The following is a 23,516-nucleotide window of genomic DNA, read 5'->3' on the forward strand; positions in this document are numbered from 1 at the left end:
CTCTTGGTGGTAATATAAACTGGTACAGCCATTATTGAAAACCCTATGGTGATTCCTCAAAAATTTGAAAATAGAACTACTTTATAATTCAGCAGTCCCACAATTTGTATGTCTTTTGAGATTCACTTTTTGTTACCCTTATGTTTCAGTCTTCACAATATTTTAAAGACCTGTGCTGCACTTTGTATGAATCTTCAGTTGTACTGCAACTACTTTTCATCTTTTGTTTATAATCCTTTCAAACATTAGAGCTTATAATGTCTGGCACAAGGTGAGCACTAAGGAAATGTTAGTTGAATCTAACTTAGGTTTGTGTATTTTGATCCTTTTTAAAGCCTTTTCAGACTTTATTGTCAGTCCTTCTGGAGCCTATAGCCATGGCATCATTCTAGTCTTTCCCCTACCTTTTATTTAGATTTTTCTATCACATGTAACAGAAGAAATTTTCTATCTGCCTGAAGGAATGTTTTAAAAATTAAAACCTTTAGATAATTGGAGGAATTATTAAACTGTTAGACGAAAATCAGTTTTATGATCATAACACCAGTGTTTTTATTTGTTAATTAGCTACCTGTGAAATGTGTGGAATGGTTGGTGTGCGAGATGCTTTTTACTCTAAAACAAAGCGTTTCTGCAGTGTTTCATGTTCAAGAAGTTACTCGTCAAACTCCAAGAAGGCAAGCATTTTGGCCAGACTTCAGGTAACGGTACAGAAACCTTCTTGTTCTTTTATCTGTTATTTCTATGACTTTCACTGTTTGTCTGTCATTTGATTGTGTTTCACTACACTCCACCTTTACCTAACCAGCCTGTTAGTATTTTATACCCCACATTTTTAAGAAATATGTGAGCCCTAGAGTTTGTCCATTCTATAAAATTTGAGCAGCTGTTATAAATAGAGAAGGCATACTATTCAAAGTAAACTATGAATTGTTTGTCTTTTTTTCTAAATAAGTATAAATGTAATAAATATCTTTATATGTATATCTATATATAGATATAGATATAGGCATGTCTCTCTCTCTATATATATATATATAAAAATTTAAGCCATTTTCCCCCCTGGTTTTCTTTGAAAGTTTCGTAATTAGTATCAAGGTAGAAACTTTCAGTGTTGGCAGGGAATGATTTACCCTCTGGTTTTATTTTTCCATTATCTTTGGTTTGTACTTTTGATTGCAACCCATTTGATACCTTGACCAAGGGTATTTGGTTAATCCAACTAACCTTTTTGGAAACAATCATAATACTAAAAGAAAATCGTCTTTCTGTAAATGTACATCAACACCTACAAAATGACTGGAATGCCTACAAAATGACCACTTATTGCTATTGTAGCATATAAACAACTTTATAAAAGCATCACATAGCTGATTTTTGTAATATATTTTATTTGATCACATTTGTTGTTTTCTTCTTCATCTTATTGTAATAAGGTAGCACATAACACTGAAAGGATTATTTAAGTTCCCCAAGTTAAGGAAATACATCACTTAGATGTATTTCTGTATTTCAGATAGACAGCCCCTAAAGATCCTGAGCAATGGTCTGTACCCAAATGGATGGCAGTTTGTCACACTGTGAATTTGGCCCATGATCATTTTGTCATTGATCTTTTGCATTAGCGCTAAAGGTATAAACCTCAGTCACTTGCTGTTTAAACATTGAATTATTTTTTTCTTATATAAATAGCAGTGCTTAGCAACCTGCATGAGTGAATAACCACTGGATTTATCTAGTACAAGATGGAATCAGTTATTCACCACAGCCTATATTTTAACATTTTATGGGATATAATTTTTTATTAATATATTAATTTGCATATTGCTATTTAAGTCTGTGCCAGCTGCGCTACCCATATTAGATATCTACATTGTAGCAGAACTCCAGAAAACATTTCTCATGTGAATTTTCTTGTATGTTTCCTCTGCTTTAATAATTTTCTAAACCCTCAATGTTTCCTTAAAATGAGTAGTATGCAATTAAGTTAGTTTTCAGATTTGGGGGTGGGGAATGATAAAGAATCCTATTTACTTAACTCTTCTTGTTTTAGGGTAAGCCTCCAACAAAGAAAGCAAAAGTTCTTCAGAAACAACCTTTAGTTGCTAAACTAGCTGCATATGCTCAGTATCAAGCTACCTTACAAAATCAAGCAAAGACTAAATCAGGTAATATGGGTGAATGCAATAGAGGTAAAATACTTGGTACTAATTCATCTAGTTTTAATTAATAACATTTTAATTTTAGATTCTGTTAACTAAGCTATTTCTGTTCCCTATTTGTACATATGACACTAGGCTTCCTTGATTTCAGTAAATTATCCTAGAAAAGTCTAGTGTTCACAAGTTATGGTGCTTGTGACAGTCTCCTTAATAATACTCTTATTTGGTTTATTATTTATTTTTTATGCATTGATTCTCTAGCTGTGAACAGTGGGAAACGTTGTGGTGATAAGGCAAAGAAATATGACATTTATTAGGCTTCAAAGGGATTGGGGAGAAGAAGAGAGTAACAAGAGAAGGAGATTGAGGAAAGGGTCTTTTCTAACAGAAAGATTCTTAACAGGAATGTGAAAGCAAGGCAGTAAGTAGGGAGTAAGACAATAAGGAGCCATAGTGAAAGTATTAGGTGGTAAATACTGGATAGAAATTTCAGTGAAGTGTGCAGTTAGAGCTTCATGGGAATAAAATACAGGAGCAGTCAGAACAGTGTTTGTTATCCTGAACGTGTCTTCTTTCAGTGTTCTTTGTTTCTTATGATTGGAGAGCTCTTGCCTCACTTCCCAAGGAGCATACCTTGTGTGTAGAAAAGTTAAACTATTTGTTTGCAAATACGATACATGCTGAAGTTCATGTTTATTTACAGAAGTTTTGTCTTTATAGGAAAAAATTTAGAGGTGATACATTTGTGTCACTTCACAGTATAAAGTAATAACCTTCTTACAAATAAACGATCTGAGAACTCCAATATATCTAAACTTATTTTATTTCAGCAGCAGTCTCCACAGAAGGTTTCAACTGGGGTAACTACATCAATAGCAATAGCTTTATAGCAGCTCCAGTTACCTGCTTTAAACATGTGAGTATGGAATTTTCTGTTTGTATTGAAATGCTTAGTCATCGTTTAAATCTGAAGGCACAGTAGCATTTTTTAAACATCTTATCCTTAGAAGGTCTTTATTTTATACGTCATAATGGAAATGTTTCTTTTTTATTAATTATTGTACTTACTAATAGTTACATAACCTTAAGTTTTATAAATAAAGGTTTCCTTTAAAGACATTGCAAGTTAAAATTATTTTAAATGGGGAAGGCATGAGTCTCATCCAATTTTCATATTAAGTTGAACCATATAAAATTACTTGTTTTGTGTATCAAAAATAGTTGGATATTAGCAAAATCATATGGTTCAACCTCACAGAAACCATCCATTGTATGTTACCTAAATTTTTGTGATTTGATCTAATAATTGAGAAGAGGAAAGATCTAGTTTTGTTTGGTCACAAATATAAAATCACAAAAACAAAGAAGGAACTATTAGCAATATAGTATTGTGGACTGAATTTATTTTTTGCAAGATGTTCTTTTTAACAAGTAGATTGTCACAGACATTTGAAGTAATTAAGAGTTATGTTTAAAATGTACCAATGATAAATTCTTTCCTTTTGATTCAATTATTTGTGCTTAATTCTCTTCGATACTTTTTTAACCTGTAAGTTTTAATTTATATTTAACGGTTCTATCTGCTACTGACTGTGTATAAGAAGAAAAGAATTTAGAAAGTTAATGAGTAAAGTTTTGTGTACACTTAACATATTGTTAACTTAGGGCTTTCCTGTTAAATAATAGCATGTGAACAAAACTGAGCTTGAGTTCTTGCTGTGGAAATCAAAATAAATTTTAATTCATTTGTGGCCAATAAAGGATCTTGATCAAGGCCAAGCATATTAATTTAGTGGTAGAAATAAAAATTAAAGCCAAATTCAGTCGTTTGCTAACTTTTCTTTCTGGAAAGTACAGGTGTTAAGCCCTTAATCAGTGGCCTGCTATCTGAACCAGCCTCAGTGGACTCGATATAGCTTCAATATACTGTAGCTGATATATTTTATTGAAATGTTGGTAGTAATGTCATACTTGTGAGAGATGTTAAATATATGGCCCCAGTAGCTTTCATGAGAATTACGAAACAAATTTAACTCTCCTCTCTTGAGAGAGTTCTTTTCTGGTACAAAGAATATCAGAATTAGATTAAGTCCTCATTTATAATAACTCTTCCATTGCAGCCTTCTGGAACGTTTGTTTGTTGTTTCCTTCTGAGTGGCCTTTATCTCTTTTTCCATCTTTATTATTTAGTATTTTGGTTTTCTAGGTTTACTATCGTAACCCATGTCCAGCTATTTTATATAAATAGTCAGAATATTTTAAAAATAGTATTTCAAAGTCCCAAGATATAATATTTTATTTCATGACAGTATCTTTGAATAGTAATACTGTGTTAAACTTCTTTGCAAGAAAATCTCTATTATAATGAAATTGTTTTTTTGTTTTACAAAAAATAAATTGAAATTTGTTTTCTACAATTGAAAAAAGAATAGAGCAGCTAGCTTTAGCTATATGGTTAATAAGGATACTATGGAATCTCTTTTTTCTCATTTACAATCAAAGTATCTGTCACCCAGTGCCTTCCTGCTCCACTCATCTTCCTTCACTGTCTTTTCCTTATTAACTAGGAAACATTTTCTATTTTTAATGTCTTAGTGTATTTTAGTGCAAAATGAGTTTGCTTTGTTGCCTTAACCAGCATTTTTATTTGAAGTCATTTGATTTAGAAGGTAAGACTTCCTGTTGTAGTAGATTGTGTCCTTTAGAGTTGACTCTTCATGGTTCTCCCCCATAAACAGTTTTTGTGGTCTCCAAGGGAAATTACTAGCTTTTAGTTTTATTATTGCTAGGAGGAGCCGCAAGCACAGGGTCCTGCCTTGACTCGTCAGTTTTCTAGTCTTCTAACACTTGATGCCTGCTCCAACACTTGTTCATCAGCAAGGCCCCTTCCTCCACACTCTATACCTGCATTGTCTCCAACTTGAGCACACATTAAGAGCCTTTCCCTACTCTGAGAGGATTCTTTTTTCAAGCATAATTTTTAAAAACATTAAATCTGTAAGAATTCCCTGGCACTCCAGAGATTAGGATTCTGTGCTTTAACTGATGGGTCCTAGGCTCCATTCCTGGTTGGGAAACTAAAATCCTGCAAGCCAGGCAGCACTGCAAAAAAAAAAAAAAACGTCTAAAACCATGGAAACAGAACTGTTCTGGCTGAACCAGGACTTGAGTGTAGGGTGGTGTCACAACTTTGCCTGCCTGCTTCTTTAACATAACTCAGCCTCTTATGCAGTAAGAACCACAGGTAAATATATATTCCAATACTTAAAAGTGATTATGATTAGTTCTAAAAGCATAGAATTTCAGTGGAATTCCTCTTTACCATGGTCTGTCTTTAAATTTCTGGAAAGTTTCTGCAAAATATGTCATAGGACAATACTGTCTCTGAATATTGCAGTAATTATGCGTAATGGTTTATATAGTCAATCACTCAATTACTTTTGACATTCTTTATAATTATCAGTGTAAATGGAGTCAAGTTGTCATTAAATATATCTGCTTAGAAATCTGCATATTGTTGCTGTATATCTGATGCAACTTTCATTTTATCTAGGTGATAGTTTTCAGACTTCTTTGTTTTTTAAGCATTACAATTCCTCTTTTTTCTAGTAAACATAGCTAGAATAAAGGAAATTCATACCAATTGGTCTGGAAAGAGTAGAATGAATTGACTGGAGCCTTGGCACCTGACTCTTGGCTTTCCCTTCTTTGGCAGTGTCTGTGGTTGGAAACCACTGAATTTGGTAATATCATTTTTTTTAAAAATTGTATTGGAGTATAGTTGTTTATACAGTATTGTGTTGGTTTCCAGTGTTAGGTAATATCATTTTTAATTATTCCTAAATCATAGGGTCACAAAGCTGTAAGTTATCTTAAAAATCATCTAGTTCATCTACTCCATCTCTTATTATAAATGAAGAAGCTCTTGCTATCTTTTTCAGTAGCTGGATTGAAATTTTCAACTTTGGGCTTTAACCTGCAGTTTTTATTTTCTTTTTAATTCTATTTATTTATGGCCGAGCTGGGTCTTCGTTGCTGTGCAGGCTTTTCTCTAGTCGCGGAGAGAAACTCGAGTTTCAGTGCACAGGCGTCTCAGTCGTGGCTTCTCCTGTTGCAGAGCATGGGCTCGAGGACACATGGGCTTCAATAATGGGGGTGAATGGACTCAGTAGTTGTGGCTCCTGGGCTTTGGAACGGGCTCTAGTAGTTGTAGTGCATAGGCTTAGTTGCTCCACGGCATGTGGGATCTTCCCAGACCAGGGATTGAACCCCGGTCTCTTGCATTAGCAGGCAGATTATTAACTACTGAGCCACCAGAGAAGCCCTTGTTTTTGTTTTGTTTTGTTTTAATGGTTTTGAATTAAGCCCCTATAGGAAAAACCCTTCTGTGTTTCACCTTAACACAACTACCAATACCGTACTTCTGATACCAGATGAGTGGGTTTTCTGCCCATCAAGTATTTCTCTGACACCAGCTGAGTATCATACAATTTAGTTTAATTCTGCCACTGTCTATCTGGAATCATCATCAGATGCCACACTTACAGGCTCAGTCCCACAAGACTGCTGCCACTCCAGACACCAGCTGCAAGTCCCACATTGTCATCTCTGCTTTTGACAGATTAGCTATAAATCAGGGTTCCCATGACCCCTTCTTTGGGTTTGATAATTTGCTAGAATGGCTCACAGAATCCAGAGAAATGGTTTACTATCTTATCATTACGGACATAATAAAAGAGATGAACAACCATATGAAGAGGTGTAGCACAGGATATATGGGAAGGAGCACAGTTTCTGTACTCTCTCAAGTGCACCACCCTTCTAGCGCCTTTACGCACCCGCCAGCCCAATTCTGTGTTTTGGGATTTTTACGGAGGCTTCATCACTTAGGCATACTGGATCATTAACTCAGTCTATAACTCCTTTCCCTTTCCTGCAAGATGGATGATGGGGCTGAAAATTCCAAGAAGCTTTTAATCAGAGTTTGATCTGTATGGTGACCAGCTCCCATCCTGAAGCTATCTAGGGGCCCACAAAGAGATGCCTCATTAGAACAAAAAACACTGCTGTCATCCAAGAAATTGCAAAGGATTTAGGAGCTCTGTGTCTGGAATCAAGGTCAAAGATCAAATATTAGAACAAAAGATATATCTAGTGCTCTTATCACTTAGGAAATTATGAAGGCTGTGAAAACTATACCAGGAACAGGGCCAGAAACTAATCTATTTTTTTATTTCACAGCTTCTAAAAGCAGTAGCCTTATCTTTACTAACTGTGGAAAAATCTTCAAAGTACTTCTGCAGTACTACATTCCAGTTAGGTACCCTATGTTAGTGAAATGCACAGACTATTTTCTCCTATTGGCATTTATGTTTGAACCCAAGAGAGTTGTTCTATATGTATGCAGAATATTTAGCCTTAAAGCATTCTTAATTTTTCTAATATTGTAGTCTTTTAAATAGATACACTCTATTCCCCATTATTTCCTTACAATATCAAGTATAGAGAGTTCCCTGGTACCTAGTGATTAGAATTCCAGGCTTTCACTACCATAGCCCAGATTCAGTCCTTGGTAGGAGCACTAAGATTGCACAAGCCATGCAGCATGGCCAAAATAAAAAAAAACCAAGTAGAATATTTCTGTCAAGATTGCAGGGAGAAATATCAATAACCTCAGATATGCAGGGAGAAGGCAATGGCACCCCACTCCAGTACTGTTGCTTGGAAAATCCCATGGACGGAGGGCCTGGTGGGCTGCAGTCCATGGGTCACTAAGAGTCAGACACGACTGAGGGACTTCACTTTCACTTTTCATTTTCATGCATTGGAGAAGGAAATGGCAACCCACTCCATTGTTCTTGCCTGGAGAATCCCAGGGACGGGGGAGCCTGGTGGGCTGCCGTCTATGGGGTCACACAGAGTCAGACATGACTGAAGCGACCTAGCAGCAGCAGCAGCAGCAGATATGCAGATGACACCACCCTTATGATAGAAAGTGAAGAGGAACTAAAGAGCCTCTTGATGAAAGTGAAGGAGAGTGAAAAAGCTGACTTAAAACTCAACATTCAGAAAACTAAGATCGTGGCATCTAGTCCCATCACTTCATGGCAAATAGATGGGGAAACAATGGAAACAGTGACAGACTTAATTTGGGGGGGCTCCAAAGTCACTGCAGATGGTGACTGCAGCCATGAAATTAAAAGATGCTTGTTCCTTGAAAGAAAAGCTATGACCAACCAAGACAGCATATCAAAAAGCAAAGACATCACTTTCCCAACAAAAGCTATGGTTTTTCCAGTGGTCATGTATGGATGTGAGAGTTGGACGATAAAGAAAGCTGAGCACCGAAAAATTGATGCTTTTGAACTGTGGTGTTGGAGAAAACTCGAGAGAGTCCTTTGGACGGCAAGTAGATCAAACTGGTCAACCCTCAAGGAAATCAGTCCTGAATGTTCATTGGAGGGACTGATACTAAAGCTCCAATACTTCGGCCACCTGATGTGAAGAGCTGACTAATTGGAAAAGACCCTGATGCTGGAAAAGATTGAAGGCAGGAGAAGGGAACGTCAGAGGATGAGATGGTTGGATGGCATCACCGACTCAATGGACTTGAGTAAGCTCTGGGAGTTGGTGATAGACAGGGAAGCCTGATATCCAGTCACAAAGAGTCGGGCATGACTGCGCAACTGAACTGAAGCATTACAGCCCAGGCCAAAATGTTTCAATATCAAGTGTATATGAATCTTAAAAAGCTAAAATCATATGCCTTTAATTACGAATTTACAGACTTCAAATTTTTTTGTTTGGTACCTGAACTATGTATTCTGATGTCAGTTTATTGATACTGTCCTTGCTAAAAGCAGAAATGTAATCATTCTACTTTTTTTCTCCCTTGGAAATAGTTATAGTTACGTAATTTTTACAAAGGTCCTTTACCTCCACAAACAGTTTGTATTGCTTACATGATGTTTTCTAATCCTCTGTATTGGTCCAGCTATTTTGAAAGGGATAAGGTTATTAATATATCTTTGCAACTGGCATTAAAAATATTTTTTGAATATATACATTAAGGAGAAAAAAGGCTTTTTGTTTGTGTATGTGTGGTAACAATGGTTTATTAGTAAAACTTGGGTCTATGTTTATTAGTAAAATAGTCTCTTTCAAATAAAACTATTCTTTGTTTTTTTCCCCTAGCTTTAACCATGCATACATAACTCCATTGAAAATAAATATGACTTCACATCCTTTGTAACTGAAGGTAGAGTTATCAGTATGTCATCCTAGATTGCAGAGTTTCTTTCTAATGGAAGAAGTTTTCAGTTTCTGGTACTTGTTAGTACTCTAATTTAGCTATTGTGTTGCCACAAAATAAATTCTCTGCAGGAAAGCAGTGGCTTCTGATATATATATAATAAAATATAATAAAAATAATCTGTTTCAGGGAAGGCCTAAGTAATCTAGGTTATTTTCATTTAATATTTTTTAAAAATTATGGACTACTTTATGCTTTTCAAATTAGTAACCACTGCTTCCTTTCTCTTTTTACGTACACTAGCATTCCATCATATTTTTTTTGGGCTTTATTTATTTACTTGTTTATTTTTGGCTGTGCTGGCTCTTCGTTGCTGTACGCAGGCCTTCTCTAGTCGCTGCTAGCAGGGCCTTCTCCAGTCGCAGTGTGCAGGCTTCTCGTTACAGTGACTTCTCTTGTTGAAGAGCAGCTAAGCTCAAGAGCGCACTAGCTTCAGTAGTCATGGCACATGCCTGCTTAGTTACCCCACGGCTAGGGTTTCCAGACCAAGGTTTGAACCCACGTCCTCTGCATTGGCAGGTGGATTCTTAACCATTGGACCATGAGGGAAGTCCAGCATTCCCTCATTCTTAATCTGATTTTCACCCCAAGCATCCCATTTTCTCTTTTTACTTTCCTTGTACTCCCATCCCCCTGCTATTGTGCGTGCGTGCTAAGTCACCTCAGTTGTATCCAACTCTTTGTGACCCTATGCACGGTAGCCCTCCAGGCTCCTCTGTCCATGGGATTCTCCAGGCAAGAATATTGGAGTGGGTTGCCATGCCCTTCTCCAGGGGATCATCCCCACTCAGGGATCGAACCCCCGTCTCCTAGGTCTCCTGCATTGGCAGGTCGATTCTTTACGACTAGCACCACTTGGAAAGCCCTCCCGCTATGACCCAACCCCAAAAGTAGGTCCTGTTATCAAATCAAAAGGTGAGTGGACTTTCTGGAGAAAGAGGGAACTGGTTTATTTTTCTGTTCCTACTTTCTGTCAATTCCAGCAAATGACATTTAGGACTTCGAATTCTTTTCTAGTCAATTTCCTATAATGCTTTTTCCCCTTTTGCCCATATAATAGTTTATCTTTCTCTCCTAGTTGTACTTTAGTCACCATATGCCTATTAGTCAAAGTATTTTAATGGTGGCTTTTTGTATATTTGGAATATCGTTAGTAGGATCAATAATAGTTACCAGTGTACAACTTCAGGGCTAACTTCTGCCCGCTTGAATTCTATTACTACTGAAGAATGTGATTATCAAAAGTTACAGGTTTTCAGCTCTGTGGAGGGAAATCTGTATTTCTCCCGCAAAGCATCATGTGTGTAATGTGTCAGTCTTCTGAGAGTCTAAATACTAGCCATCTGGGCTATTGGACTATCTGGAAATGTTCTTAATGTACAGAAAAAGTAAGAATCCCATCCAGTTACTTTCTTATGGACAGTCAGGTGGAGGTTATCATACATTTGTGTTGGGGAGCCCTCAGCATTTGGATTTGGCCATGACCTGCAGGACCTGATGACAGCTTACCTTGCAGGGAAGGAGAGTCGCTCCCAGATAGCCCTCACGAGTGGCCCTGGAGCAGGAAGTGATGAAGCAGATCTTCCTGGTTTGGGAGGAACCTGAGGTGGACCTCTCGTCCTGAGTCTGGAAGGTAAATTTGTTGTTACCTGTAAATGATGGTTCTGCTAGTCCATGCTATGCCAATCCAGACTTTCAGAGGTATCCCTCCTGCCAGCAAGAGAAGACAGATGACTTGGCTGAAGATGGCTCTCGAGCCCTGGGTCATTTAGTCTTCCACACTTAAGAATATCCATTTTAAACAAAAGGGCAGCTGTATCTTTAAAATTCCTTTATTATTTCAACACATTGAGCACATACTATGCAGTGACGATTGTGCTCTTTTTTGTTATTGTTTTTGTTCATTTTTTTTCTTAGAGTGAACCATATGGATTGGTTTAAGAGGGCCTAGCAGAACCACAACCTTACAGGCAAGAACAAATGTCACTTTCTGCTACTTTCTCCTATACCAATCCAGACTGTAGGGACGAAAACATAACATCCCCCAACCAAAGTGAGCGTTAACTTTATTTTCTAAGTGAGCAAGCATATTGATACTTGTTTTTTTAATAAAATGTGACTAAAAGTTATTTTCTCCAAACAACTGTTAAAAGACTTAAAAAAAAAAAAGTCATTGTCACACCTAACTCAAAAGGGAGTCCTATATGCCAAATTCTTTTAGCAGTGTGCTCATCTTTACACATAGCTTGTCAGCATAACCACGCGTCTTCCTTCTTAATGAAAAATAAAGCCCATTTCATAAGACTTGGCAGCCAAACAAAGAGGAATGGATATCCTACCTTAATTTAATGCATACATCCACTACATCTGTCCGCTGAAATTGGTTTATCCTCACAGAAATTAATACATGGTCTTTGTGTTAATATATGGTAGCTTAATCTGTTACCTATCTTCCTTCCAGCCTCTCCTTTTCTGATCATATCTGCTGGCAATAGGGATGGCCCTACAGTCTAGAATGATATAGGGGGAGATAGCAGAACCTGAAGAGTCCATTCTTTCCATTTAAAAATAGCAGAAAGAGGTAGTCATAATGGATGTATTATTTTTTGTACAGCTCAGGAAGATAGTTATGTGTATCCTTCCAGAATTAGAAATACTTGAGATAGGCCACTGTATCCAAGTGATTGAAGTATATTCTTTGCTTGCTACTTAAAGAAATAGCCATAAGTTGATTCTGTGTTTGGTTTCTAGACTTATCCTAGTTCAGTATTATTTGACATTTTCTTCCTGTCCTTCAGAAATTCCTTAAGCTATTGAGAGCATACGGGTTGAGTACTGTTTTAAGCTAACCCCCTTTTGGGTTAGCGACTACCCAAGATGAGCAGCCTTGCATGGAAGACATTTGTCCAGTGTTCAGATGGACTAGTTCGCGTGACTCTTGGATATCTTTGTGTTTAATCATCTTTTAGCTTCGAAGCTATTTTGTCTTTTCCTGATTTGTTCGTGTTATCAAGTCTTTTACATCCTTACCTAATACTTCTTGTGATCAGGGTTCTGAATTGTATTTAATGAGGAGCTGATTATCAAGGGCCACAGAGACTGTTTGGTATTATCAGCATTTAAATTCCTAAATTCATTTTGGTTTTAATTAGCCAAATTAATTAGCTAAATTCCAAATAATGGTAAACTGCCTCAAATTTAAGGATTAAAATGTAATGGAAATTGTAATTTGGAAACACACTAAATGTTGGCAAATCCCTTCATGATATTCATTTAATTAGTTTTCTAAGTCCCCATCTTAACCATTTGTGTGGAGGCTGATTACTACCAGATCTAACATTGAAAGTTTTCTTTGTTTATTGTAATTCCTGCGTGAGAAATTTTGAAATAATAAATCATTTAACAATTTACCATGTACGATTCTCCAAAATCTCTTTAACTTCATCATATTAACAACTTTATCTGGTGCTTTTGCCACAAGTCTGTTGTAACAGACTATATTTCTGTTCTGCGAACTTAACTGAAGTTGAAAATACAGATAACTAAGTTTTGTTTCTCTGTGTTATTGGAAACCACATGGCTGATTGGAATTCTTTCTTTCTACTCTTTAGCCAGATCTTTTAAAATTAGAGGTTAAGGTAAAGTACATTCATTCAGTTCATGATAAAATAATGAATTGTTAAGTCAGCTTTTTCCTGTGAAACCTAGTATCAAGTGTGTAATTTGGCAAAAATTGCTCTCAAGTCTTATGTTTGAGCACTATTGAATTTTGAACTGGATATGGATCAGTTCTAGTATATGTGAATTCTCTTCATCTTGAGCTTGTCCCTGACACTGGCTTTTTCTAAATAGAATTCTGTGATGCAAGGGATAACAATTATGTTTCTAGAAAAAAAGAATGAATTAAATGGTATTTTTAGTTTAATGTTACCATGATTGAATAATAGTGCTTAATTTTGAACCATGTATTTTGGACTTTATTTAATAAGATGATAATTTAATAATTTTTATATGACAGGCACCTATGGGGACCTGCTGGGGTGATATCTCAGAAAATGTGAGAGTAGAAGTTCCCAATACAGACTGCAGCCTACCTACCAAAGTCTTCTGGATCGCTGGAATAGTAAAATTAGCAGGTGAAAAACATGCATAATTCACTTTTAAAAATCACTTGTATTTGTAATTTGTAAGAAAGCGTATTTGTAAATTTTCAAGTATTGCCAAATAAGTATGATATAGGGCAAAGGTTAGCAAACTTTTTTCTATTAAAAAAAACAACAGTAAATATTTTCAGCTTTGTGAGCAAAGCAATCTCTGTCACAACCATTTAACTCTACTATCATAGCATAGGAGCAGCCAAAGCAACACATAAATGAATAGGCATGGCTGTGTTCTAATAAAACTTTGTTTATGGGCACTAAAATTTGAGTTTCCTATAATTGTTACATATCATAAAATATTACTTTACCTCTAATTTTTTTTCAACCATTTAAAAATGTAAAAACTCTCCTGGATGACAGTAGGCCAAATCTGTGGGCCCTATAGTTTCCTCAACCTCTGATACAGGGAAATATTTCGGAAAGTAACAAAAAGTACTAAAAAAAGTTATATGGTCCATAATATCAGAAGTAAATTAATGATGAAAATTTCATCTATTTTGGGTACTACATTTTCTTCAGTCCCACCTCTTCCATGTATCCCAGCCCTTTTTACATTGTTGTCTGTGAAGTAAATGTGTTAGGTATCTACTATGTTAGACCCTGTGGGCAGGTGATGTGCAAACTTAAAAGATTTCTTTTTTTGGTGAGTTTACATCTGCTAAATATTGAATACATTTTATGACAAGGTGCTTAGTAAGTGGTATAGTAGGATACTGTGATACTTCAGAGGAGGAGCAGCCGCTTAGATAATAAAAGGTATCCTGAGATTACTGGAAGAGGTATCTTACTCATCCTACTCTTTCTAGTCTTATCTCCAGCCATCTTCCCAAAAATGCCCTGCCTGTTCCACCCTGTGTACTGCTGATAGACTTAATTTACCTAAAAATGACCTCAATTCCATTTTTCTGTCTTTAGTGGCTTCTTTGTCCTTAAAGGATCAGGATGGTCACCATTTACAGCTATTGTTAAGTTTCACTGTACACCACTGAACAGATTTTTTTATTGTTCCCCGACATAAATGATCTGTTCTGCTGAGATTAGTTTTCCTTCTCTCTCATACAGCATATTCTATGTCACCTTCATTCCTTTACTCACTCTCACTCACCTTATTTAACCCAGTACAGTTCCTACCTTTTCCATGAAACATTTCCCCAGCTTATGTAAGTAAAAAAGTGAAAGTGTTAGTCGCTCAGTCCTGTCTGACTCTCTGGAATTCCGTGGACTGTAGTCTGCCAGGCTCCTCTGTCTGTGGAATTCTCCAGGCAAGAATAGTGGAGTGGGTAGCCATTCCCTTCTCCTGGGGATGTTACTGACCCAGGGATCAAATCTTGCATTGCAGTCAGATTCTTTACCATCTGAACCACCAGGGAAGCCCCCAGCTATATAGACATTCTCTAAATGCCTGTATTATTCCCTGTACATTGTTTAAAACAGCAATATATATTTTTTGCTTGATGTGTAAATCACTTGCATATAAATGGCTCTAAAGATCAATGCATTTAGTACTCAAGAATTATTTCTGTTTTCCATCTCTGGTTTCATACTTCTGCTATATCTAATTGCAACATGTATCTCATTTTAAGTCACTTTTATGACATTTTAGAAGTGAGCCTGTTGTTGATCATGAACCCAGAACTTAGAAACAGCAAGTCATGAGTTGTTCTGTGAATTACTGAATTTTAAAACTAAAAGTTTAATGCTATAAATTTTCAAAACCTAAGTATTAACACATGAAAATGCTAACTAAACCTAGCTCCTAGCCTGAAATACAAGTTTATTGGGCATTTTTTATTCCACTAAAGACCTTAACTTTTTAATGTTATCAAGATAAGGTTTACTAAAAGTAATAAACAATGAAAATACTTTCTCATATAACTTTTATTTCACTGAGAGAAAAATATTTTAAATAAGCAAAGAAACAAACACTTTGTCAAAGACAAGCTTGAAGAGATGACAGAGCTGGTTATGGGTGACTGTACGTACATCAGAGGGTTTCTTTGAGGAAATGATATTTGATACTCTTATTTTCTTTACATTGTATGTATTTAATAAAAGTTTGTCTATTTAAATATTAAAAAGATAAGGTTTATTAAATTATAAACAGTATGTATCATACACTATTTGTTCTTTCCAGGAAATAAGTCTTCCCATTTGTTTAGTGCATACGTGCTCAGTCACTCAGCCCTGTCTAACTCTTTGTGACCCCATGGACTGCAAGCCACCCAAGCTTCTCTGTCCATGGAATTTTCCAAGAGAGAATAATGGAGAGGATTACCATTTCCTACTCCAGGGGATCTTCCTGACCCAGGATCGAACCCGAGTCTCCTGTATCTCCTGCGCTGGCAGGCAGGTTCTTTACCGCTGCACCACTTGGGAAGACCCTGTTTGTTTAGTACATGTAGATTTTAAGTGATTTCACATATCTTTATTTGTGTTCATTGAACTTTTTTACTTGGCGTTTTTGAATCTTATTTCCAAATCAACAAGACAAAAAAATTTAAACTCTTAAAGTAGCCACATGCAAATTATCTGGAAATAATTTGGTCACCTGATCACTTGGAGAAAGCAGTGTCTCTGAAATGTACTTTAACTGGATTTCTGTGACTTAACAAGGTTATATTAACTTACCACAATACTCTTTATTTCCAAAACTATGCATCCTAGTAGAACTTTCTCACTCCTCTTTTCTAGAATTTAAGAAACTATGGGTAAAATTGAAATATATTCAGAGAAATAGGCTGTGCTCTGAAAACAGTTAAACTAATTCCATTGTTCAAATCGTTCTCAAAGTTTCATCCATATAGCACTAGTGTAAGCACCTCTAGGAACTTCTTAGAAATACAGTTTCTAAGACTCACCCAAGATCTGCTAAATGATTTCTGGGGTATGAGGCCCAGCCGTCTTGTCTGTTCACAAGCTCTGCACCTGTTGCAGATGTTCACTGACATTTGATACTCACTACCAGCAGCTGTATTCTGTTTTATTTCATTTGATTTTCTTATTATGTGGTGACTGCTTTGTTGGTTTCAGGTTATAATGCCCTCTTAAGATATGAAGGATTTGAAAATGACTCTGGTCTGGACTTCTGGTACAGTATATGTGGTTCTGATATCCATCCAGTTGGTTGGTGTGCTGCAAGTGGAAAACCTCTTGTCCCTCCTAGAAGTGAGTAACTTCTTTACCCTTACTGTATTTTAAGTATCTGAACTTTAATGCAGTTTCACAATTAGTAACATTACAGTGACAAGTGACATAAAAATTAAAATAATATTTTTATTTCAGGTAACTTATTTGCTAGGAAGACATACTTGTTTTCCCTATTTTTGTTATTCTTCTTAAGAATTTTAACTGCAGGGAAATTTGTTACTTTTTTTTTTTTTTTAAGCAAATAGCTTTTGAAGCAGTTATCTTCTTTGCTAAAGTATAACTGGTTATTTCTTTTTTTTTAGCTATTCAGCATAAGTATACAAACTGGAAAGCTTTTCTAGTGAAACGACTTACTGGTGCCAAAACTCTGCCTCCCGATTTCTCACAAAAGGTAAAGACAAGATCTTAGAAAGGACTCAAGTGGCAAATGAGAACTCTAAAAAATGGAGTAACTTCAAAGCTTTTTAAATAATTGTTTCAATTAGTGAGTTAAATGACCTATGTTAACTATTGAGTGCACTAGATATTTTTATAGTAGAATACTAATTTGTAGACCTTTGTCATGAATTCTCAAAAGTTCTGCTTTTCTTTCAAGGTTTCAGAGAGCATGCAGTATCCTTTCAAACCTTGCATGAGAGTAGAGGTGGTTGACAAGAGGCATTTGTGTCGAACACGAGTGGCAGTGGTGGAGAGTGTCATTGGAGGAAGATTAAGACTAGTGTATGAAGAGAGTGAAGATAGAACAGACGACTTCTGGTGCCATATGCACAGCCCATTAATCCATCATATTGGTTGGTCTCGAAGCATAGGCCATCGATTCAAAAGATCTGGTAAGCACCTGTCACAAGAATTCCTGTTGAAAATAACGTTGAGGCTAAATTGTACTCTGTGGGTATTTTTCTCCGCAGAATAGCAGAGATCAAAATCAGTTGTGTTGGGCTGCTTATTCTACCTTAATTAGGGAAGGTTCACGCCAGAAGATTAAATGTCCTAACCAGTTCCTTTATATTCCTTCCACTTATGCTCAAGTTAAAAATAAAGCCCTTTCGGTCACAACTACATTTGTTTTCTTACACTTTTTTATCCAGCCCGTTTGAAAGAAGATAGCCTTTCCCTTTCCATTCAGTGTTAGTAGAAATACCAAAATTAAATGTGGTTAGACTTAATACTAAACACTTTAAAACATACTTTTATCCCTAACTAGGGAATTCCCAGCATTCTAATTGGCTAAATGTACTTAATAGCACATGTACTCTAAAGAGATAGAGACTTTTAAAGAATATTATTCACTGGAATGTAGAAGGCACGTATTTTTGCCATGTTTTAGAGTATACGTACCTTGTGAGTTTGAAACCTTCAAAAAAACGTGGTTTTTGGTCTTCTCACAAATGCTGACAGATTAGTATGTAACTTTTCCTTGTAGATATTACAAAGAAACAGGATGGACATTTTGATACACCACCACATTTATTTGCTAAGGTAAGAAGTTTTTATAAGAACCCTCATTTGTAAATTATGTTTGAAAGAGGGTTGTGGGTTTTTTCCTAATATTATAGAAATCACAATTACATATATTCACCTAAAAGGATTAAGACCTTGTAATCCATATGTGTCACAACTATTGATTATAATTATTCTTAAATTCTATTTGCCTGAATTCTCTCTATTCCGTAATGGAAGTTTGAGTTATAATATTAGGTAGGTAGGAGAAGGTACTTGGTATTTTCATCTTATAAACTTTTTCAAATTGGTATTATTTTAATTATTAAACTGATAACACCTGTAACAATAGATGTGCTTTCATGTAATTCTGTAGGTAAAAGAAGTAGACCAGAGTGGGGAATGGTTCAAGGAAGGAATGAAATTGGAAGCTATAGACCCATTAAATCTTTCCACAATATGTGTTGCGACCATTAGAAAGGTAAGAGAATAGGTTTTAAAATATAGAAATGAAGTTATAGGAACTAGTTTTAAAGTACTGGGCTTCCCTGGTGGCTAACTGGTAAAGAATCTGCCTGCCAGTGCAGGAGACATGGGTTCTATTCCTAGGCTGGGAAGATCCCCTGGAGAAGGAAATGGCAACCCACTCCAGTATTCTTGCCTGGGAAATCCCATCGACAGAGGACCCTGGTGGGCTACAGTTCATGGGGTTGCAAAAAAGTAGGAAGTAGGACAGGACATAACAACTAAGCAACAACAAATATGAGAAGGAGGCCCCTAACGTTCATTTTGACCTAAAATGTGTGCATCTGTGTCTTCACTGGGGAGAATGTCAGTAGTAATTGCAAGATAAATTTGAGTTCTCTTACCAGAGGTTTTCTTTGTATATATCTTATTATCAAGATTGTTATCTTGAGTCTGCTACTTTTATTTTATGGAAGTATATCCTAAGTTAAAAGAATAATATTTATTTAAGTTACTTCCTAGTCAAAACTTGTCCAATACAAAATTGTAACAATGCTAGTTTATCCTCAGTTTCCTGTGTTTCCTTTTTGTGCTTTTTCCCTCCATTGGTAGTACTTTATTGCTTCTTTTCTCTTTTTCCTCTCTTCTTAAACTGTTTTTACAAGAAGATGTAGAAGAGTGGTTCTCAATTGTTAGTAGGCATTGAAATCTCCTGGAGAACTTTAAAAAATAATAATAATACTATTGACTAAGCCTCTTCTCCAACCCCGCACTCCCATTCTGATTTAATCAGTCTTAGAATTGGCATTTTTTTTAAGGTCCCCAGGTGATTCTGAAGTACAATCAGGGTTAAGACCTATTGATCCAGAATACACTTACATAAAGGTGTAATTAAATTGTGACTTGCATTTCAACACAGTTTAATCCTTAAAGTGAATGTTGTTCATCATGTCTTTGCAACCCCACGGACTATAGAGTCCATGGAATTCTCCAGGCCAGAATACTGGAGTGGGTAGCCTTTCCCTTCTCCAGGGGATCTTCCCAACCGAGGGATTGAACCCAGGTCTCCTGCATTGCAGGCGGACTTTTTAACAGCTGAGCCACAAAGGAAGTCCTTTAAGCCTTAAGCCAAAAGAATTAAAAAGTTATGTTGGCTGCCATGTCCTGTACACTTGTGTTCAAGGTCACACAGCTAAACCAGACTGACTCTAAACCCTTATTCTTCCTTTTGACCTGGCTAGGAATCCAGACTACCTGTTGGTATTTAAAACATAGATTCCCATGACCTACTCTAGACCTGCTCAATCAGAATCATAAGAAAGACTACCCAGATATTTGTATTTGTTTAAAAAAAATAATAATTAAAAAGTTCTCAAGATGTAACTCTTGACAGCCAGATTTGGAAATCAGCACCATCGTGTCATGCTCTGTGTGAAAGGAAAATAAGTGTCCAGTGAGTAGAATATTAAGCTTCACTCAGAAAATACTTAAAATGAATTCTTGCAGTGCTAGGTTGGTTTGGACTCTATAAAGCTTACAGTCTTGTAGAACAAGATAAGATGTAGGAAAATATGTTTTAATGTACAAGATCAACTATGATTCAAGAATGGTACAAGTACTGTTGAAATTCAGATAAAGAAGAGCCTCTTCTTAGAGGAATCAGGAGAAGCTTTGTGGAAGAGAAGACATTTGAAAACTTCATTTTGAAGGATGGGAAAAACTGGGCCGAGAAGAGATTCAGGAGGAAACTGTGCCATGGAAAGAGAATATGCACAGAAGCACCGAGAGTGAAAGGCACAGGCCACGCTTAGGAAATGGCGAAAGGCTCACACACAGGTCACGTCGGACAGGTTGCTTTGAATATTCTGGGCCAGACTTTTTGTTTATAAGGAACAGAAACCCCCTCAAGTGGGCTTTAGAAAAGTCACTCTGAGGATTCAGTGGGCACGTTCATAGACGTAGAAGGCCCCAGGGATGAAACCTGGAAAGGCATAAGCTTAGCGCTGTCCTCTGCCTCTACGGGCCTCTTTGTTCCATCTCTGCTCTGTGTCTGTGCCACTCTTCTTTTATTCTCTCTCTCTCCTGGTGTCCTGCGTATTCAGCCTCCATATGGTAGCCCCTCACCCTTCTGTTGGGCTTCCCCGGTACCTCAGATGGTAAAGAATCTCCTTGCAATTGTGGGATACCTAGATTCGATCCTTAGTCTGGGAAGATCCCCTGGAGAAGGGCATGGTAACCCACTCCAGTATTCTTGCCTGGAGAATCCCATGGACGGAGGAGCTTGGAGGGCTACAGTCCATGGTGTAACAAAGAGTCAGAAACTACTGAGCAACTTTCACTTCATTCACCCTTCTGTATCACTGCCTTTCAGTGCCAGCTCCAACCCATGGCTTGACTGTTATCTCTCTGTATGTTAATTCTAATTACAGAGAAAATCTGAACAACTGAGCCCAGCTTTTTGCGTGGTACTCTGAAGGTGGGATACGAGCCCCTGATTCACTAAGCTGTGTTCAAAAGGGAAAAACGAATCCTGTATGAGTGGAGGTAGTCCTTTCTAGAGGTCTCAGAGTTCTTAAGGTTAAAGAGAAAATCAGTATATATATATCCAATATAGTAGAAATAACTAAAAAAAAAAAAAAAGAAAGAACTAGGAGAACAGAACCTGCAAGTAGACAAAAAGGTGATGTGAAATTAATTTGTGCAGTCTTTAGTGCTTGGTCAACGTTGAGTTTTCTTTAGTGAACAAGTTAAGCTGGTAAAGCTTTCTGGCATGAACAGAGTACATAGCAAAGGAAAGTTTTAACTGTGTAAGAGGGGAAATGTACATAGGGAAGGCTGAAAGCAATAATATTAAGCAACATAGTGGAGAGAGAGTTAATGGCTAGGATAAAGGGACTGAATGTTTAGGGGGAGTTGTGGGGACCCAGCAATTGATTGCCCTTGAAAGGAGCTGGAGAAAGAGTTGTTGGTTTGATGCCCTGTACTAACTCTCAGAGAATATATTCAGCATGCAGGTAAAATGCAGGCCTGAGACACTAGGAGGGTGAAAAACTCATGATAAAACTTGAGAAATTGTTGGCATAAAAGTCAGCCATTGAAGAGTGAATGCCATCATGAAAACAAAAGAAAAGGGCTAAAATCAGAAACAAGAGTTGAAGGTGAAAGGGTGGTTGCCAAAAAAAATGTGAAGCAATGAACACAGAGGTGAGAAGATGGATCAGTAGACTATAATGTAATGAGAATCTGGGAATAAATGCTTCAAAAAATTGAGAAGTCAGCTGGTATGGGATATTGTAAAGGAGGGTGAAGTGTTGGGAAAAAGACACTGGATTTGACAAACTAGAAGATCGCTGCTTCCCGGATAGCTCAGCTCTTAAAGAATCTGCCTACAATGTAGGAAAGCCCGGTTCGATTCCTGGGTCAGGAAATTCTCCTGGAGAAGTGATAAGCTACCCACTCTAGTATTCTTGGGCTTCCCTGGTGGCTCAGACGGTAAGGAATCTGCCTGCAATGTGGGAGACCTGGGTTCAATCCCTGGGTTGGGAAGATCTCCTGGAGGGGACCATGGCAACCCAATTCAGTATTCTTGTCTGGAGGATCCCCATGGACAGAGGAGCCTGGCAGGCTACAGTCCATGGGGTTGCAAAAAGTCGGACACGACTGAGTGATATAACTTGAATTGGGTCTCTGGGTGAAGAGTATTTAGGAATTTGTTGTACTCTATATATACCTTTTTTTAAGTGTGAACTGTTTCAAAATAAAATACTTTTAATATAACGGGAGTTGGGAGACATGGAGAGGTTTGTCTTGAGAGGCAAAGGAAGGACTACTACTTAGAGCAGTCTGACGTGCACAGGATGGACTGTGAGGTCCCTCTCGTAGTTTCTGTCATGGAGGAGCACAGTTATCCAGAGCATGAAAGCGGTAAAGTTGGAGCTTGAGGAACATGGAAAAAGTTTAGAAAAACTCCACTATGTGAAAATCAGAAGGATATAAGTAGAGTTCCTACTGAATAAGATTTAAAGCTTAGCCAAGACTAGATAGTTGAATTGTAAAAGAGCACTCAGCCCCCCGTTTGATGCCACAGAAGACAACAGCCTTGGCCATCGTCAGGAGTATGTTTTCCTTAGACCTCTACAATTACTTCTCTGTAACCATGCTTTTATTTCTGGCACACAGTAGAATTTATACAGATTTGTTTTTCATTATAATTTCAGTTATTTAAGAGAGTTCAATAAACATTTCTCACTTTCACGAGATCTTTATGTAATAGATTTTGCATTCTTTTAGAATGTCACTTAAAGGATCATTTTTATAATAGTGGTACCTAATTTTAAATAGTTGCAATTCTCTTAATTTAAAAGGTGCTGGCTGATGGATTCCTGATGATAGGGATCGATGGCTCAGAAGCAGCAGATGGATCTGACTGGTTCTGTTATCATGCAACCTCCCCTTCTATTTTCCCTGTTGGTTTCTGTGAAATTAACATGATTGAACTCACTCCACCCAGAGGTACTTTTTTCTAATATATACCTGGGTATTCATCCTTGTTTTCTTTTTACATGGTACCTGTTTACACTGTTTACCACAGCCCTAGATTTCTTTTTTATTTTTAGCCCTAGATTATTTGCTGTATGAAAATATAATATGTATATATAAACATATGTGTGTTACATATTTATATATTTATATCAAGAGCTGTGGGGTGTCTGAAAACATAAAGACCTGTAACCTAGCTAGCTTTAATACATTGATGTAGAATTTTTCCTGAGCATTTGTACATTTTATAATAAGAATTGGTATTCTCATCCCTGTTGAGATGATGATGTA

The 23,516-nt window shown here is 36.8% G+C and overlaps 1 protein-coding gene across 17 annotated transcripts in view; it reads left to right on the forward strand.

Moving 5' to 3' along the window:
- Positions 1-23,516, forward strand: part of MBTD1 (mbt domain containing 1) — a 68,022-nt gene that overhangs the window by 31,449 nt on the left and 13,057 nt on the right. For 11 of the 17 annotated variants that reach the window (XR_011562031.1, XR_011562032.1, XM_070773253.1 and 8 more), the window contains 10 exons: positions 568-707; positions 2,054-2,168; positions 2,993-3,078; positions 13,493-13,610; positions 16,665-16,799; positions 17,084-17,172; positions 17,377-17,611; positions 18,205-18,260; positions 18,598-18,702; positions 23,051-23,198. Coding sequence is in view for 15 of the 17 variants with exons in the window: in XM_070773253.1 (XP_070629354.1) it covers positions 568-707; positions 2,054-2,168; positions 2,993-3,078; positions 13,493-13,610; positions 16,665-16,799; positions 17,084-17,172; positions 17,377-17,611; positions 18,205-18,260; positions 18,598-18,702; positions 23,051-23,198 (1,227 nt within the window). In the remaining 2 variants the exon portion in view is untranslated. Of the gene's footprint in view, positions 1-566; positions 708-1,516; positions 1,634-2,053; positions 2,169-2,992; positions 3,079-10,990; positions 11,108-13,492; positions 13,611-16,664; positions 16,800-17,083; positions 17,173-17,376; positions 17,612-18,204; positions 18,261-18,597; positions 18,703-23,050; positions 23,199-23,516 lie in introns of those variants that run through there. The other 6 variants (XM_070773251.1, XM_070773260.1, XM_070773261.1 and 3 more) reach the window with 5 other exon arrangements.

The sequence above is a fragment of the Bos indicus genome, chromosome 19, assembly GCF_029378745.1.
Source record: "Bos indicus isolate NIAB-ARS_2022 breed Sahiwal x Tharparkar chromosome 19, NIAB-ARS_B.indTharparkar_mat_pri_1.0, whole genome shotgun sequence".
NCBI lineage: Eukaryota > Metazoa > Chordata > Mammalia > Artiodactyla > Bovidae > Bos > Bos indicus.